General features: G+C 43.2%; 1 protein-coding gene across 2 annotated transcripts; it reads left to right on the top strand.

The window, feature by feature from the left end:
• Positions 1 to 583: 583 nt before the first annotated feature.
• On the top strand, positions 584 to 18,572 carry Oat (ornithine aminotransferase). 2 transcript variants are annotated; one of them, XM_075972543.1, is made up of 10 exons: positions 584 to 679; positions 7,031 to 7,263; positions 8,316 to 8,540; positions 8,748 to 8,843; positions 11,200 to 11,327; positions 13,053 to 13,175; positions 14,060 to 14,188; positions 15,076 to 15,189; positions 16,504 to 16,648; positions 17,823 to 18,572. In XM_075972543.1, the coding sequence occupies exons 2-10, from the start codon at positions 7,065 to 7,067 to the stop codon at positions 17,981 to 17,983; spliced, it is 1,320 nt and encodes a 439-aa protein (XP_075828658.1). In that variant the 5' UTR covers positions 584 to 679; positions 7,031 to 7,064; the 3' UTR covers positions 17,984 to 18,572. The 2 variants fall into 2 exon arrangements, with proteins under 2 accessions (XP_075828658.1, XP_075828659.1); XM_075972544.1 differs by having other exon boundaries at positions 611 to 768.
• Positions 18,573 to 19,076: the final 504 nt, after the last annotated feature.

The raw sequence follows: 19,076 nt of genomic DNA, 5'->3' as shown, positions 1-19,076 counted from the left end.
TCTATTATCTGCATGTTTCTGATTTATAACGACCGTTATAGACAAAATTATACTCAAACACCTGATTCTGTTTATTCTGCGATATCTTTTGTTGGGTTTTGAGTTTTAACCATGGTGGTGGTGCTGTCATGTCCAACGAATACTAACAACAGCTAATAACTGGGCAGTGTTCTACAGCTGCAGAGATGATTCTAGAAGTATCAGTAAGCTGTATTGCCATTCTGGCACATGAGCACTCAAGATCATGTGATTTCAGCATCTAAGAGGAGATGATGATGTTGCACCCAAGAGTCTCTTGCAGGAAAGGCTTTGGAGGGTCCGTCGGCCAGGGAAACGCAGTGGAAGGCCAGTATCCCTTCAGGTCTCTGTTTCCCTGCCTGTAAAGGACAGCAAATTGCTCCTAAATTCAGTCCAGAGCAGAAGTGCGGAAGCCACTAAGGCAGACCTTGCTTTTACAGGAGGCAGCAGAGCTTAGCGCCCTGCGGCTCAAGGCCGGGTGGGTGGGGCGAGGGCGGGCCTCGTGTGATTGGTGTGCGGCCCTCCGTCCCGACCAATGAACTGCAAGCACAGGCGGGGCGGGGCAGACAGGGCGTCTTAAACGGCGTGACGCGCCGGGCGGGCGGTCACCTCGGGCTTCGTGGCTGATTTGCGGTCGCACACGCCTAGCGGACCCTGTCAGGTATCAAGCGCGCGCCGGGACTGGATCGAAGAGGCCCGGGACCTGCTCGGTGTCCCGGAGTCTCAGCCGGGGCTGCGCAGGGCTGGAGGGTGCGACACATCCCCGGGGCGGGGCGGGCTCGATGGGGACGGGCAGGGAACAGGAGGCCGGAGACGTGGCGCGGCCGCCTGCCAGGTACAGCTCGGGCTCGCCGCCCTCAGGGCACTCGCCTAGAGCCTTCGAGGCCTCGGCTTTCGAGAAGGTGCCGTCTCCAGCAGCCTGGCTGCCTGGGATCGGATCCCTTGGGGACAGAGCTGTGAACGCGTGGCTCCGTCACCGAGCGCGGGACACGGATGCGGACCGAGTCCGAGTTCTTCGGGCAGCCTCTATGTCCCGCGACTGCTCCTGCCCATCCCTCTCCACTCCCCACTTTCTCCCCAGATCTAAACCCAATAAGAGATTGAGGAAGTGACGTGTTGAGATGTTGGCTAGAGACTGGCCCACAGGGCTTTCGGCACGAAGACCCCCCTATCTCCTACACCCCTCCCCCCCCTTAGACCTTTGGCAATCGATGCTGAACCTCAGAAATTCCAGTCTAATTGCGTGGAACTTTCGATGCCAGCAAACTTTGCCTCAGGCCTACATCGTGTCTGCTAGTACGTTTATTTACCTTGTAAATGTGTCAAGATATATTATGGGAGGAGAAAGAGTGATTTTGGATTGAAGTGCCCTTTCCAACCTCCCATTTCTCCATCCTAAAGCTCCTAAATCAGGATTGTCAGAGCGACTGTGGGGAAATTAATTTCATGTAACCTGAAATGTATTTATGATTTTTTTTATTGTGTGTGTGTTTGTGGGTGTGTGTACATGAATGCAGTTGCCTTCCGAGACCAGAGAGGTCCAATCCCTCTGGAGCAGGCTTCTCCGAAGCTTGTGCCATGTGGGTGCTGGGAACCAAACTCTGGTCTTGTGGAAGAATAGTAGATGATCTTAACTGCGGAGCCTTCTCTCCAGCCCCTAAAACTTTAATTAGAATATATTTTTAAAGTTTTTTTTCTTGTCTCATATATTTTCCTTCCACAGTCTATCTTTATTATGGTTGTTTGGGTTTGCATTTTACGCCGTTTGCTGAGTTCTTAAGGATGAGTCAGATTCCATACTTTTAAAAATAGCAATGAATGGGCAGTGATTTGGAGGTGTGTGGAGGGTGCGGTGTAGCTGGTCCAATCCTTTCCCAGTAGTATTACTTTAGTTTGCCTGTGACGCACTTGAGGTGAATTTTAGCCAGAATATGGGTTACGTAAAACAAAGCTTTTGTTGGCAGAACTTCAAAAAAATAAGGCCCGTATTTGTGAATGGTTACCTCAGAAAAGTAAATATTTGACAATCGCTAAACCAAATTTACTTCTCGAGCTGAATATTTTCAATGGCTTTTGGATGACTTTACACTGATGGTTCTTTTAGAGTAATTTAAAAAAATGTTATTTAATAAGGCAGACTGAACAAGTTCTTCCAAATGCAGCCCTTTGTGGAAACTGTACTGTGGAAACATTGCTGATGTGGGTTGATTATAAGGCAAGGAAGTGATGGCCTTGGAATTAAATGTTACCTACTCAGCAGTCTTGGCTTATCATTAGAACTTGTTTTCTTTTCTAGGCCCTTATATCTGCTAAATATAAATAGCAAATAGATAAAATAAAAATAGTAAATATAGGGCTGGAGAGGTGGCTCAGAGGTTAAGAGCATTGCCTGCTCTTCCAAAGGTCCTGAGTTCAATTCCCAGCAACCACATAGTGGCTCACAACCATCTGTAATGAGGTCTGGTGCCCTCTTCTGGCCTGCAGGCATACACACAGACAGAATATTGTATACATAATTAATAAATATATTTATAAAAAATAGTAAATATAAATGATAAATGGATAATAATGTATTTAGCATTGTTTTCTTTTTGAAGACTGAAGCTATTAGGTCTAAGAGTGAGCCTTGATGAGAAGGTGAGCTTCTGCACAGGAGGACGGATGAGCTGCTTTGATGCAGGCGGGTGGCCTCATCACCTCTCTAGTCTGGGCCACTTTCTGTTGCGTTGCTACCTTGCTTCCTTTAGGAGCCATGTGGTCAGTAAGGACCTTGTTCATTTGTCAGACAAGAGAATACCAGCAGAAGGCCCTTATTCAGGCTAGGTGTTTTTTGAGACATGGTTGGTCACTTGTTTTTATTTTCTTGTCTCATATCTATTTATTTATTTAAGGCAAGCTCTCACTATGTAGACCAGGTTGGCCTCAAACTCATAGAGATCCATCTGGCCCTGCCTCCAGAGGGCAGAGATTAAAGGTGATGTCAGAGTGCCTGACCATCTCTAACTTCTTGGGTAGCCAAGAATGATCTTGAACTCCCGATCTTCCTGCCTCTGCTTCTCCAGTTTATTTGGTGGTGGAGATGGAATCCAAGGCTGCAGACATAGGCAAGTACTCTACCAGTTTAAAACAAGAAGCCATGCAGGTTTTTTTTTGTAAGAAATTGGCTAGCGTTCCTGTGAACTTAGAGCAGAAGAGGACCTAATGAATGGCCCCTTTGTGCTAAACCTGGAGCTTTAACATGAGCTCCTCAAGACACCCATGTGACCAATGGGGAAACCGAAGCTCTGGAAGACTGACACATTCACCTCCTAGAGCTACAGACAGAATTTAAATTGTGAAATGCTGTGGATTTTCTACCCTACTTTGACCATTTCCAAGTTTAGAGAAGATGATTGGTGGTTATTTTAAAGGCCATTTGAATTAGAATTTTGTTCTACTTGAACGCAGAGGCTCTTTAATAGAAATATGCATAGTAGATTCTGCTGTATATCTTGGTCTGTGCAACTCTGATATTTCCCAGTTAAGTTAATTCTCCAGAGATCTACTTTGAGAACTTGGAGAATATTACTCATGTTTTGAAGGTTTTTGTTAGGCTACTGATAATAATTTTTTTCTGTATAAAATTGAGGGGACCCAGCAGATAAATAGATTATAGCAGAGCAGGTAATTCTTGTGCAAACTGAGACGAGTTGAGTTTAGACAACCTTTTAAAGATTCTTTCTCTTTGTAGCTTTTGTTTTGAGTCAGCTGAGTCTAGCCTTGACCTGGAAACCCTCCTGCCTCTGTGCCCCCAAGTGCTGGGATTATAGTAGCCCCCCAAACCCCTTCTGCAGTCACTTGCAGTTTTATGTCTACCTGTAAAAATACATTACTGAAGCATTTTAAAGATTTTTTTTCAATAACCAGGTTTTTTGAGTTGTCTTTCTGTCTATTGAAAAATCAGGGCTGTAGACTTCGGTAGCAAAAGTATAAGAGTAGTTTTTATTTTAAAGTTTGACACTTTCCCTAAGAACAGGTGACCTAGTGGACCCCAAACTGCACTTCGTCTGAGTATTGACTGTACTTTTCTTTAAACAATACTGTTTTTTCAAAGCTTACCAGATCCTTTTTTTTTAAAAAAAATATTTATTTATTATGTATACAATATTCTGTCTGTATGCCTGAAGGCCAGAAGAGGGCGCCAGATCTCTTTACAGATGGTTGTGAGCCACCATGTGGTTGCTGGGAATTGAACTCAGGACCTTTGGAAGAGCAGGTAATGCTCTTAACCACTGAGCCATCTCTCTAGCCCTTACCAGATCCTTTTAACTTGATTTTGTTTGCTTCCTAGTCTCTGTCAAACACCCGGGACTCATGTCCAAGTTTGTTCTCAGTGTTTCTGACCATAAATACATTTTTTTCTTCTTTTTTTCAAGACAGGGTTTCTCTTTGTAGCCCTGGCTATCCTGGAACTCACTCTGTAGACCAAGGCAGGCTTCAAACTTAGAGACTGACCTGCCTCTGCCTCCTAAGTGCTGGGATTCCACCACCCAGTACTATAAATACAATTTATGGTCATTGTAGAAAATAGAGAATAGTTAGTCACAGTGTCTTTTTTTGTTTCTTTCCTTAATATTTTTTCTTAATGTCTTTGCATATTTGAACATCCTGTATGTATAATTTTTTTCTTTACTTAAACATATCCTAAAATACCTTGCCATGTCATTAGAAACTTATTTTAGAGATTTATTTATTTTTATGTGTATGAATGTTTTGCCTGTGTGCATGTAAGTACACTGGTAAGGAGTATCCGAGAAAGCATGTCTTTTTTTTTTTTTTTCTTTCCTGACACAGGGTTTCTCTCTCTGCCTTGGCTGTCCTGGAACTCACTTTGTAGACTAGTCTGGTCTGGAGCTCACATAGATCTGCCTGCCTCTGCCTCCTGAGTGCTGTGAGATCAAAGAAAGCATGTTTTATGCTTGTTCGCTAGGCAAAAAGTACTACTGTTTTAAGTTTTTAGTAGTTCAAACAGCATATAGTGTGTAGATTGTAGAGAGCCTAGAAAGAGATGGTGAACAGGTTTTTAGACTTAGTGCTGGCGATGGGGAACAGTTCTTTGTAGTACAGCTAGACGTTTTCCTCAGCTGCCCTTTCCAGCCTAGTGATTCTTGCATTGGTTTTGGTAGAAAGAAAATACTGTGGAAGTTACAGACCTTTTCCTTAAGAAGATGTACTTTTGTATATAATTGTGTGTGTTGCTTTAGGAGTCACTGGAACCCTCCCAAGACAGTCCCTAGAGCTTGAGTTCCAAATCTGTACTGTGGTCTGAACCGTGGGAAGAAAGAATCAGGGCAGTCTTTGGCAAACAAGACAGAGTTGTGGGATTTGATTAGTGATTGCAAATTCTGGAACCTCACTGGATCTTTAGTGTGGAGTGAGAGCCAAGTTGACAGGGAAGTTAGCCAAGCCCCATGATCGGCTGACTTGGCAGCTCAATCAAGAATGTGAAGATTATGCATGGTTTGACTTGTTAGAGAATTTTTGTTGAAACATGAATTAGCTATTTGTCTTTTAAAAATAAGGAGATTTAGATATCCTAAGCATACCTGGTGTTGGTAACGTTCCTTAATCTAGAGTTCATCTTAAAATGTCTCCCTTCTCTGCCTCTAGACATGAGACCAGGCATGCTCATTTCCTTTCTGTCGCAGTCCCTTCCTTACTCTAGTCTTTGTTTCGGGCTCTTTGCCTGCCAGGGTCTGAATGGTGAGCTGTGCACACACGGTCGGGGAACTCTCTTGGGGGCTGGCTTTGGGACTGGAGCAGAGAGGTAGCCTGATTCTGAAATGTAAATAATGTGAGCACCAGTGTGCTCGGGAACTCACACGCCTAACTCAGCAGTTTCTGCTTTGATGTTCTCTTGTTGGTTGAAGTTAGTTTTTTCTTTGAACAGTTGATGTTTTGATATTTCTTTTTAGTGTGTGTGTGTGTGTGTGTGTGTGTGTGTGTGGTAGCTGGGGTTATAGAAACAGCCATTCTCTTTTCATCTATTTAAATATTTGTGTCTTTTACTGTTAAAGCTCAAGACTCTTAACGAATCACAGAACAAGTCTTTTTGCCTTTGTTTACGCTGCATTTGACTTCTAGGTGTTTTAGATATTTGTGCTAAATGACAGAGCCTACCTTTTTTAGTTTGGGTGCTAAACTCTTTCCACCTCCAAAAGTTACTTTTTCCTGTCTCTCCATTTTTTCTTTTAAGATTGATTTGTTTTTTATTTTATACGTATTAAATGTTTGTCTGCATGTATATATGTGCACTATATGGGTGTCTGGTGCCTGCAGAGGTCAGAAGAGAGTGCTGGATCCCCTGGAGTTACAGACGGTTGTGAACCACCATGTGGGTGTTGACATCTGAACTCAGGCCTTTTGCAAAAGCAGCAAATCCTCTTAACTGCTGAGCCATCTCTCTAGCTCTGTCTCTATTCCACCCCCCCGACCCCCCCTTCCTATTTTGAGATAGTGGCTACTTGTAGCCCGTGGAACTTACTGTGTAGGTCAGGCTAGCCTGGAACTTTGGTTGATCATCTTGCCTCTGCCTCCTAAATGCTCCTAAAACCTTACTTGGGTTAAAACCACATTTGTTATTGTTTCACTATTACCTACACACTGGGACAGAGTAAAAATGCAAACTAGGGAATAGAGGTGGTGGTCCTGAAGGCCACAAGTGGGAGCTAAGGGAGGAAGAGGCGAGTGATGCTTGTAGTCCTGGCTCCAGATGGTCCTTTGATTCTGGAGTTGAAGACCAGCCTGGGCTTTAAAAAAAGTACAAAATGGTTCATAGCCCCTGCTTCCTACCCCATGACTCACAGCCACCCAGCATCTCTGGCCTCTGCCTTGGCGCCCTAATGTCTACCCTGTACTCCGATAGGAAAAGGCTACATACTGACTGTGGTAGATGCTCAGCAGTTACTTGGTGAACAGACGTGTGTTGACTCTGGAAAGGTTCTCACTCAGCGCCTTCTCTTCCTTTGGACAGGTCTCTGTACTTCCATTCCTAAAGGACTCACACAATGTTTTCCAAACTAGCAAGTTTGCAGACAGTTGCTGCTCTGAGGCGAGGGGTCCATGCTTCAGTCGCCTCTGCTGCATCTGTTGCAACTAAGAAGACAGTCCAAGGCCCGCCGTCCTCTGACTACATCTTTGAACGGGAATCTAAGTATGGCGCACACAATTACCATCCTTTACCTGTAGCCCTGGAGAGAGCAAAAGGTATGTTTTGGATTAACCCGCCCCCACATTGCCTGGAAATCTGTTATAAGACATAGTTGTTTTGTATTTTCTCACATCTAACCCCCATTGAATGTGTGTTGCAGACGGGGCTCCTTCGCCTTTACCGAGTGTCTAGGGCATCTGTGCCTGTGTGGCCTCTCCTAGGGGACATGCAGAAGAAATAGGAACCTGACATCGCCTCCAATTTTTTTTTAACTATTAGTTTTTATTTTGACATAACCCCAGTAAAAAGGATGATGATGTTAAGATGTATCTTTCCCCTTCATCTAGATAGTTGAGGGCTTTTATTGTTCTCTCCTCTCCTCTCCTCTCCTCTCCTCTCCTCTCCTCTCCTCTCCTCTCCTCTCCTCTCCTCTCCTCTCCTTTCCTCTCCTCCTCTTCCCTTCCTCCTTTTCCTTCCTTCCTTAAATAAACTTTACTCTAAAAAACTTGCAAATAAAAATAACATCACACACTGAAATTAAGCAGACACAAAGTCTATATGTCTCAATAAACTTCTGTACAGTTAGACTAGCTGTTTGGAATGGAAGCTATGGAGCTTCACATTGGATTTTACACTTTCACTATTTGGTATAATTTTTGTGTGCTTATTCATCACTAAGAAACAAAATTCATGATAGAACTACAGTCTTTTTATACTGTTCTGTTAAATATATTTGTCAGGGGTAATAGGTAAAATATACCATTAATATTTCTTTCTCAATCAAAGTGAAGTAGGCTTGCACTAAACCAAGTTTTTTGTTTGTTTTTTTTGGGGGTTGAGATAGGGTTTCTTGTAGCCTTGACTATCCTGGAACTCTCTCTGTAAGCCAGGCTGGCCTTGAACTCAGATCCACCTGCCTCTGCCTCCTGAGTGCTGGGACTAGAGGTGTGCGCTACCATCACCTGGCCACTAAACTAAGTTTTAAGCCTAAAAATATATTAAATAGAGCTTCATATGTAGATGTGTAGATGGTTAAAAATAAGTCTTCATTTGGGGGGTCTTATGTCATATAGAGACTCTCAAAGTTTTTTCTTCCTCATGTTTTTAGGTATTTATGTGTGGGATGTAGAAGGCAGGCAATACTTCGACTTCCTGAGTGCTTATGGTGCTGTCAGCCAAGGGCACTGCCACCCCAAGATCATCGATGTCATGAAGAGTCAGGTGGACAAACTGACCCTAACTTCTCGTGCTTTCTATAACAACGTCCTTGGTGAATATGAGGAGTACATTACCAAACTTTTCAACTACCACAAAGTTCTCCCTATGAATACAGGTAAGACATTCCCATTTTTGTTAAGTTCCCAATAAATCAATCATCTGTTTCTATTCGTATTTATTTATCATCTCACTAGATTGCCGAGGCTAGCCCTGAATTTACAATCTTCCTGAATTAATCTTTCATGACTGGGATTCAGTTGCTAAGCTTATTTCTTTGATAATTTGCAGTGTTAGTTAAATCTGAGCCTTTTCCTCACAATAGGAGTGGAGGCTGGAGAGACTGCCTGTAAGCTTGCTCGTCGTTGGGGCTACACCGTGAAAGGCATCCCGAAATACAAAGCAAAGATTGTTTTTGCTGGTATGTGAATTTAATTGTTACACGATATATTATTTATGGACAGTTTTATAAAGGTTGGTGGTGGGATTACTTCTTGGATTTCTAAGTTACTTCTTCATGTATGAGAATACTGCAAGCTACCTACTCAACAGAATGCATTTTCAAATTCACTTACATTAAAGATCCTCAGACAATCCAAATACTTTGAATGCTCCCTTCCTTGACATTATAATCCTTCACAATGCTAACTGACACAGATGTGTGTCTTTGCTCAGGATCATATTTTTTCTATTTAATAAATGTGGCTAGGGGTCACTGGAGGTCAGACACTAACTACTCCAGGACAGGGGATAGACAGGTAGTTAGTCTGGGAGTTGCCTGTCCTCAGAGCTTCTACTCTAGTAGGAAGCAAACAGCCTAATATCAATCAGCAGAGCAAACAACTACATCATTTCAGATGGGGTTAACTCAACCATGAAAAGTACAAATACGGTAAAGTGAATGGGAGTTCATTTCACCAGGGATGTCTTGACATCTCCACCACCTATGCCAGCAGCAATTCAATGAATTCAACACTGGGTGGTTGTATCTTAGCTTCTTGGCATCTCCAAGTATACTCTTGCAAAAGCCTCTGCCACCCAAGTCTCTGACTCAGGCGTCAGTCCATCTTTTTTTCATCTACATCCAAAAACATGATCTTTAAGATAACATGCACTGATGAGACCAGGAGTCAACTTGTCTTCTTCTTCCTGACCTCAGGGATCTCATCTTGTAGCTCATCCTGCAGGAATAGAGAGTCTTTTGCTGCTATTCCGCTCACTGACTCATCAGCCTGTGTCAATACAACATAAAAATATCTTTGCACCCTTTGCTAGTATGAAAGAGACTGTACAATCTAAAATGGAAATTATGTTTTGTTTAGAATAGCCAGTCAGGATACTCACAACTAAAACACAAGTTTTTAAAATGGTAAGTTATAGGCAGTTGCTTATGAAACCACAGCCATGCTGCTGTGTTAAGCCACCTTTTTTCTGAATTACTCAGAAAAGTGGAGCTTTCCCCATTTCTTCTTCTTCTTTTATTTAAAAAAGATTTTATTTATTATGTATACAGTGTTCTGCCTGCATGTACACCTGCAGGCTAGAAGAGGAAACCAGATCTCATAGATGGTTGTGAGCCATCACGTGGCTGCTGGGACTTGTACTCAGGACCTCTGGAAGAGTAGTCAGTGCTCTTAACCTCTGAGCCATCTCTCCAGCCCTCCCATTTCTTCTTTTCTGTCTCTTTTGGATGCTGGCAAGAGCCTAACTATACTTTCTCTAGTACGTTAGGCTTTTTCATGTTTTGGTGAAGCCCTCCTATGTACCATGTAGTTGTTCATCTGACATGGGGCTCTTGTCTTCCTCTTCTGTGTGCTTCCTCTGGGCAGTTGCAGGATTTCCATCTTATGGTTATTCTTTTAACCTTGAATAAAATGTCCTTGAGCTTTGAAATACAGAAATGGAGCTGGGCAGTGGTGGTGCATGCCTTTAATCCCAGCTCTTGGGAGGCAGAGGCAGGCAGATCTCTGTTGCAAGGAGAGGCCACTTGTTTGGTTCCTGGCCACCCAGCTAGCTTAGACCCTAAATAATCACACAGAAACTATATTATTTAAGTCACTGCTGGGCCCATTAGCTCTAGCTTCTTATTGGCTAACTCTTACATCTTATTTTAACTCATTTCTATTGATCTGTGTGTCACCACGAGGTCATGGCCTACCAGCAAAGTTTCAGCATGTCTGACTCTGGCAGCTCCATGGTGTCTCTTTCACTCTGCCTTCTTCCTCCCAGCATTCCGTTTAGTCCCCCCCCCAATACCTAAGTTTTGCCCTATCAACAGGCCCAAAGCAGTTTCGTTATTCATTAATGGTAATCACAACATACAAAAGGAAATCCCACATCCAATCTCTGTGAGTTCTAGGCCAGCCTGATCTAAAAAGTGAGTTCCATGACAGCCAGGCTGCACAGAGAAACCCTGTCTTGAAAAATCAAAAGAAAAAAAAAAAAGAAGGAAATTCTTCATATCTATGCAGGGTATTTTCTCTAACACATTCCTATTGTAAATGTACCTTCTTTGTCTAGAAGCCATGCTTTGAATGTCTCAGTTGTTAGGCTTTGGTCAGAAAGGGTCTGAGAAGAGTGCTGCAGACGTATCTACAATAGTACTTAGGAGACGTTGGCTGCCGTCAGGGAGCTGCTGGAGTTGGTATCAGAAAGCTCGCAGTGGTTCTCTAAGGAATCTGTTATTTATTTTTAGTCAGGCTTCCCGAGGTGTTTGTAGGGGAGTACTTTCTAAACTTGTGGGCTTCTTTGGAATAGTCACTGTTTGTCTCTTTTAGATGGAAACTTCTGGGGCCGAACATTGTCTGCAATCTCCAGTTCCACAGACCCGACCAGTTATGAAGGCTTTGGACCCTTCATGCCAGGCTTTGAAATCATCCCGTATAACGATCTGCCCGCACTGGAGGTACATCAGGGTGGCTATGGGACTTGGCTCACAGCAACAGGAAGCTTTCTGAATTAATTGTTACCTGTTCAGTGTGTGAAATAAAAACACATCTAATGAGGGGCCTGGAGAGATGTCTCAGTGGTTAAGATCACACACTGCTCTTGCAGAGGTCTCAGGTTCAGTTCTTTGCGCCTATTTGGTAGCTCAAAAACCTTCTGTAATTCTATAGCTCAGAGGACTTTGAACAGCCGTGCCCGTGGTGCGGACACATACTTACATAACAGGCAAACATTCACATTCAGAAATTAAAATCATTAATGAGGACAGAGGAGGTTGCTCAGTGGTAAAACAGCTTGTGTGAGGTTCTGGGCTTGACCCCAGTACTTCAGAACAAAGTTATGAGTCTGAACATTTATCGTAAATTAGGCTGAAATCTGACTTATTCTCAATAGTGGACAGTCAGTTTTTAACCTAGGGAAATATGCTTTTGTTATCTAGTGCTTAGGCAAGCTAGCCAGTTCAGATCATAACAATTTGAGTATTACCCACTTAATTATTCCATTCTCTTTCTCCCTACCTTCTTTTATTCTCTTTCTTTGAGATAGGCTCTCGTTTTGAAGCCTTGGCTGATCTAGAAAAGTATGCAGACCAGGCCAGTCTTGAACTCATAGAAATCTGCCTGGTTCTGCCTCCCAAGTACTGAGATTGAAGGCCTGTGCGCCATCACCCCAGGCCTAGATAAAACTTTTTTAACTTGCAAATTGTAGCACTTTGTTGTGGTGCTAGGAAAGGAACCCAAGGCCTTGTAGGTTATGGTCAGTTGTTCTTCCACTAAGGTATAGCCAATCTCCAACATGTAGTACTTTTGTAAAATAGAAGCAAAAAAGTCGCAAGATGGCTTTAACGGTCCACTTAATTTTTAAAGAAAAATTTATGTGAGTTTTTGCTGGCATGTAAATGCACCATGTGTATGCAGTGTGCTCCAGGAGGCCGAAAGTGGCATTGGATCCTCTGGAACTGGACCTAAAGGCAGTTGTGAACTCTCATGTGGGTGCTAAAAATGGAATCAGGATTCTTGGCAAGAGTAGCCAGTGCTCTTAATGGCTGAGCCATCTCTCCAGCTCCTGCCTTAACTTTTGGTTATAATACATCTATGACATAGCAAAATGTGGGGATAGTCTGACATAGTGGTATGTGCCTATAAACCTAGCATGCTGGAGTCCTGCAATTGCAATGGTGACCCACCATGCCAGACTTCATCATCATCATCATCTCCCCCTTACTCCTGCTGTTTATTTATTTATTTGTTTAATTTTATTTATTTACTTTGAGTGTTTTGCCTGCATGTATGTATGCCTGGTGCTCCTGAACTGGAGTTATGGATGGTTGTGAACCACCATATGAGTGCTGGGAGTCAACCCAGTTCCTCTGCAAAAGCAACAAGTGTTCTGCTAAGCTATTGCTCCAGCCCCCCCCCCCCTCCTTCCACTTTTTTTTGCTTTTTTCAAGACAAGGTTTCTCTGCAGCTTTTGGAGCCTGTCCTGGAACTAGCTCGTGTAGACCAGGCTGGCCTCGAACTCACAAAGATCCACCTGTCTCTGCCTCCCAAGTGCTGGGATTAAAGGCGTGCGCCACCACCTCCTGGCTTCTCATTCTTAACAGGAAGTATATGTAGTATTTGACTTCAATTGCCAAATATTGTAGAATGGAAACTATTAGAACTCCCTTCTGTTTCTTTTGTAGCGTGCTCTTCAGGATCCAAATGTTGCGGCCTTCATGGTGGAGCCCATCCAGGGTGAAGCAGGTGTTATTGTTCCAGATCCAGGATACCTGACGGGAGTCCGAGAACTCTGCACTAGGCACCAGGTAGTCCCATTCACTTTGTAGTGAGGCCAAACTTGCCGACACTTATTTGAGCTCTGCTGACAGGATAAATGATTATCTCACTTTCTACTAGATGATTCCAAGAGTTGAGGAACATTGTAACGCTTAGAACCTTTTGTGGAAGCTAACTTGCCAGTCTCTAGAACACTGGCGAGATGCTGTGGTGTGGGCTGCTGTAGCGGCAGGCCTCCAAGCTCTTACTGTGATTTTCTTCTCTTCTCTTTTAATCCCTCATAAGCCCTGTCTTGTGTTCCTTTGCTCCAAATGTTACGACTCTTCTTCCCTTTCTTTTGCTAAAGCTAATAGTGTATTGTTTACTATTGAGAATTCCAGAAAATGTTTGGTAATTACATATGAGTTAATTATCTGAATTTGTTCTTAGAGTGTAATTAGGGCCATTAAAGACCTCCAAACTCTGTGTGTCTGTATAAATGCCTGCCTGCCTTCCTTCCTTCCTTCCTTCCTTCCTTCCTTCCTTCCTTCCTTCCTTCCTTGCAGACAGGGTTTCTCTGTGTAACAGTTCTGTCTGTACTGGAACTAGCTCTTGTAGACCAGGCTGGCCTTGAACTCACAGAGATCTACCTGCCTCTGCCTCCTGAGTGCTGGGATTAAAGGCGTGTACCACCACCGCCCAGCTATGCCTTTTCTGCCATGCAAAGCAGTGCTACATAGGCCCCTGGGAGGTGTTAGGCTGAACCAGCAAACAGATTTCCAAAGGACACCATTGAAATTGTGTGGGAACTAAAAACATCGGCACAGTTTTCAGGGTGTGTCAGAATGACACTTAATGGGATGGTTAAATGATGGTGACCTTTGTTTCTTCACGAGGTTAGAATGAGTGTTGTGTTGTCTGTTCTTTCTCCCAGGTCCTGTTTATTGCTGATGAAATACAGACGGGATTGTCCAGAACTGGTAGACGGCTGGCTGTGGATCATGAGAATGTCAGACCTGACATAGTTCTTCTCGGGAAGGCCCTTTCTGGCGGCTTATACCCTGTAAGTTAAAAACCCCTATATTTCTTCTGACCTTGACTGGGATGCCTTTCAAGTCATTTGATTTACTCCAGGCCACCTGGAACAGTTTAGACTTTCATTATGCAGTCTACTTGGTTAATTTGACCAAGTGGAGTTGTGTTTTGGAATGTGCTGCTGCATTTGATTTGGACAGAAGCATTTCCCTTCAGAAGCTCCTCCTCCCACTTTTGAGAAAGTGTCACTACTGATTGTTCAAGACCATGAACAATGAATGTAAGAGGGAGCATTTCTTCTTTTTTGGGGGGTATGCATCCAGAGCTAGTAATTGATGTGGGATAAAAGGGTTTTGAAGAGTAGATGTTCTTACTGAGTAGATGGAATTGTCTTCTTGCAGGGAATGCCCAAGTTTGTTTCTAAGCAGAGTATTTTGGAAAAGACTATAAATTATCTCATTGCAAAAATAGTTCTGCTTGGGTTGCAGAGATGGCTAAGTGATCCAGGGCACTGACTGCTTTTCCAGAGGACCTGGGTTCAGTTCCCAGCTCCCACCTGGCTGCTCACGACCATCTGTAACTCCAGTTCCAGGGGCTCTAACACCCTCTCCTGGCTTCCATGGGCATGGCAAACAAGTGGTTGCATAGACATACCTGTGGACAAAACACCTTATACAGATAATATAATAATAAAGTGTTTTTCTTTTAGTTCTAAATGTGCACTATATCGTTTAGTGCCACTGAAGTTTGTTTACTGTGTCTGTAATGTGTTGGGCCTGCCTTGGGTTATATTACTGAGAGTCAGGGACAGATGGAAACTGCTGGTTGATAGAATTTCATATCGTTGCTACGGAAGTATCTGTGTCCCTGGCATGCTGAGATCTGAGGAATGACAAACATGGATCTGTCTTTCAGGTGTCTGCAGTGCTGTGCGATGATGAGATAATGCTGACCATTAAACCAGGGGAACATGGCTCCACATACGGTGGTAATCCACTAGGCTGCCGGATTGCCATTGCAGCTCTTGAGGTGAAAACTGATACGGCTGAATGATACCTACTTTTAAGTAGTGTTGAAGTTCTCTTTAACTTGAGTCCTGGTGTGAAAAGTTTAATAAGATTACCAAGTGTTAGAGAGCATGAGGAATGAAGGGACGATTTTAGGAACAAGGTGTTCCCAAAGAGTAAGGTAGCTTTGCTGGGTAGTGGTGGCGCACGCCTTTAATCCCTGCATTCGGGAGGCAGAGGCAGGTGAATCTCTGTGAGTTCTTGGCCAGCCTGGTCTACAAGAGCTAGTTCCAGGACAGCCTCCAAAACTACAGAGAAACCCTGTCTTGAAAAAAACCAAAAAAAAAAAAGTAAGGTAGCTTTTTTGCCTTGCCTAATAGACTGGACTCCTGGGCTTCTGGAGTTTGTAATCGGTCACCTGGCAGCGGCAGAACTCCTATACACTGACCACCTAATATGTTCCTTTGGTTTAGCAAGCAAGATTTGTTGTTTTTTCTTGTTTGTTATTCAAATCAAGGTCTCACTCTAGTTTACATTGGCCTGAAATTTACCCTGTAGCTCAAGCTTAGACAGCTCAATCCTCCTGCTTTAGCTGCCCAAATGCTAAGATTACAGGTGACCACAAAGCTCTTTTTCCCTTTTGTTTTTTTTCAAACTTGGATTTGAGGACTGGTGGTCTTAGCTCAGTAGAAGAGGAAGGGTCTTGGGTTTCATTCCTTAGTACCACACAGATAAAAAGTGAAGTCAGGGATGGTGGTATACACCTGTAATCCCAGCACTAGGGACGCTGGAAGGCAGGACAATCACAGGTTTTAAGCTAGCCCAGGAAAGTAGATAAAAGGTTAGTATATGTTAGGGGGAGGGAAAAAGGCAATTCTGTGCAGTTTCAAGTTAAATTATTCTTAGTCCATTGAGGTGTTCAGATAATAACAACATATTGCATTAATCAATTTTTGATTATTTTTTTTATTTATTTTTGTTTTTTGAGACAGGGTTTCTCTGTTCTGGAACTTGCTGTGTAGACCAGGTTGGCCTCAAGCTCAGAAAGATCTGCCTGCCTCTGCCTCCCAAGTGCTGGAATTAAAGGCGTGCCACCATTGCCTGGCTCTCATTAAACACATTTTAATCTTTATTTTGCCGTGAAGACTGGTTGTCAGTGGATTTGCGATTAAAGCAAGGCTCTGAAGTTGTATGTCTTTAGCTAGAAATTACTATAGGCCCTGAAAAGCCAATGTAGGTGATGTCACTCTGGTCTTTCCCAAGTGCTTTTTGCTTCTAGCCGTACGCAGATTACTCCAGGACACTCTGAACATTTGTGTAATTTTTTAAAAAACAGGTTTTAGAAGAAGAGAATCTTGCTGAAAACGCAGACAAGATGGGTACCATCTTGAGAAAGGAGCTCATGAAGCTGCCCTCTGATGTTGTGACTGCTGTAAGGGGGAAAGGGTTGCTAAATGCCATTGTCATCCGGGAAACCAAAGGTAAGGGCCTTTCAAAGACACAGTGGGTAGACACGGTGGGCTGGATTGTTGGTCAAGCCGTTTAGATAAAGATTGTCTTAATGTTATCCTAACTGTAGGTCTTTCCAACAGGAAGGCATTTTAACTCCTTTGACCAGGGGTTTGTTCCTTGCAGACATTTCTTTTCCTGTCTCTGTTAGTTAGACAGCAGCTGGCTATCCTGGGTTAGTGTCTGTTAATCTTTTTCCCTCACTTGAATGCTTTCTACCTTCTGCAGAGGCTGTGGAGGCAACTGTGGGAGTAAAGGAATAGCTTTGATGTTGGCAATAGATAATGGAGGCTTAAGCCTTCATTGTGTGTCTGATATCAGTTATCACCCTCCAGGGCACCCTTGTGGTTTTCTTAGGCTAGCCCTTCCTTTTAAAGCAATTGATAACAGCAGAGGAGCTTTTGAGAAAGAAACTAAGCCTGGTTCCACCCAGGAGTATCTGATGTGATGGGTTGGGTGGATTCAGGCAGTTCTAGGCAGTTCTGCCTGCAGCTTTGTTGAAAAACCCTGCTGGGAAATGATGCTTAGTTCCCAGTGGTCAGGAGGTGTGTCCATATCTGCAACCTGTAGTGTTCCTAGGATTCGGGGCTTGCTTATTCCGTTATTTCATTTATGTCTCCTACCCACATTAGCTCCTTATAATTGCATGCCAGGCATCCCTAATCTGAGAAGTTGAAATGATCCCCAGTCTGAAAGGTTTTGACCACCACCATCATACCAGAGCAGGACAATCCTATACTTGACCCCAGGGGACAGGCCACAATCAAAATGCAGGTGCATTAAGAATCTTGTGTGAAATTACCTTTAGTTTGTCTGAGTATGAAATACAAGTTTCATGTTTACATGAGCCCCGTTTCCTCTTCTGTGTATGCCAACATTCCTGAATCTGGCAGAAGTCCTTCTGGACCCAAGCACTGCAGACAAGGGATGCTCTGCCTGTAGTAGTCTCTGTCATTCAGACCTAGTTAGGTGCTTGCCAAAAGGTCAGTAATGCAACCTCCCGAGCAAAGGAGTGACTTAGACTTAGAACTTCCTTTCCTGAGCAGATCCTGGGAACACGCTCTGGTGGGGCCGTGCTGCCCGTGCCTATGACAAGGGTTTTTATATATTGATCTCTGTGAATACATTGTGACCATTTTTCTGTAGATTGTGACGCTTGGAAGGTGTGTCTGCGACTCCGAGATAATGGGCTCCTGGCCAAGCCAACCCATGGTGATATCATCAGGTTAGCCCCTCCACTTGTGATCAAGGAGGACGAGATCCGGGAGTCAGTGGAAATCATTAACAAGACCATCTTGTCCTTCTGAGAATAAGAACTGCTCAGTGGCCCCCGGGAGCCATCTTCAGACGGACTTCTTGTGACGCTCTGCTCACAGCAGGCAGATCCCACTGGTTGGTCTCTTGAAAGACATTTTTTTTGGCTATGCATACCTATTTTTTTCAGTTGATGCATAGTAGAGTGACATTTATGAACCTGCAGTTGGCTGTGGCATCTCGCTTTGTTAAATTTTGACTTTGTGGGAACTTTCTAAGGTGAAGCACTTCCATCTCTACACAGCCTTCAAATCCAGTCCTGCATCATTTACATACATTTTTATAATTTCCTTGCTGGTGTGAATGTTTTGTATTTGAAAGTTATTTCTGAGATACTACAGGAGAGACTTGCTTAACCTCATGCAGTTGAATCATTATAATCAATGGATGTTAAGATGATTAAAGGTTAAGCATATGTAAAATACCCGTTTCAAGTAAACTTTGCATTGGCCAACACTAGAATGCTTTATATAGATTCTGAGAATTCTTTCCTAAATTACACTTTCAAGTGCTTGATTGCAATTTGTAAAACATTTATTTTCAGTATTTCTTTGAATAAAGCTTATTTTTCTTTTTACTCCAGCAGAGTATTTTGTATTTCCATATTGGTAATAGTAAGTGTATCCCACTCCTGTGACTGGCATTTCTTCTCTTCTTGAGATCATTGGGTGTGTTCGTTTAAGGCTTTTTATTCTAAATAAAGCTATGATTAGTTCATATCTGTATAATGATGTGGGTTTTGTTTTTATTTGTTGTTTTTTTCTTCATATTTTGTTTTATTTTTCTCTAGTGTATTTTGTGGAATAACTTCCTGTAAGGTGCTTGCTGTTCAAAAGGGATGAACTTTCTGACTGCTTTACTCCTCCTTACTCAGCCTGGTGCTCCCTGTTCCTGAGGAGGTCACCATAAGGATGCCAAACTTAGTGTGGGCACCTGATCAGCACAGAGTACTATAACCCAGAACCGACTCAAGTGATCCTCCTGTCTCAGTCTCAGCCTACTAAATAACGGGGACTACGGGCATGCCCCTGTAGTGCAGTGCAGCCTGGGGCTGGAGAGATGCTTTAGCAGTTAAGAGTGCTTGCT

The sequence above is a fragment of the Microtus pennsylvanicus genome, chromosome 5 (genome assembly GCF_037038515.1).
Source record: "Microtus pennsylvanicus isolate mMicPen1 chromosome 5, mMicPen1.hap1, whole genome shotgun sequence".
In the NCBI taxonomy this organism is placed as follows: domain Eukaryota; kingdom Metazoa; phylum Chordata; class Mammalia; order Rodentia; family Cricetidae; genus Microtus; species Microtus pennsylvanicus.
Note: the sequence above shows the minus strand (reverse complement) of the source record. Positions and strands in the feature narration are given on the sequence as shown.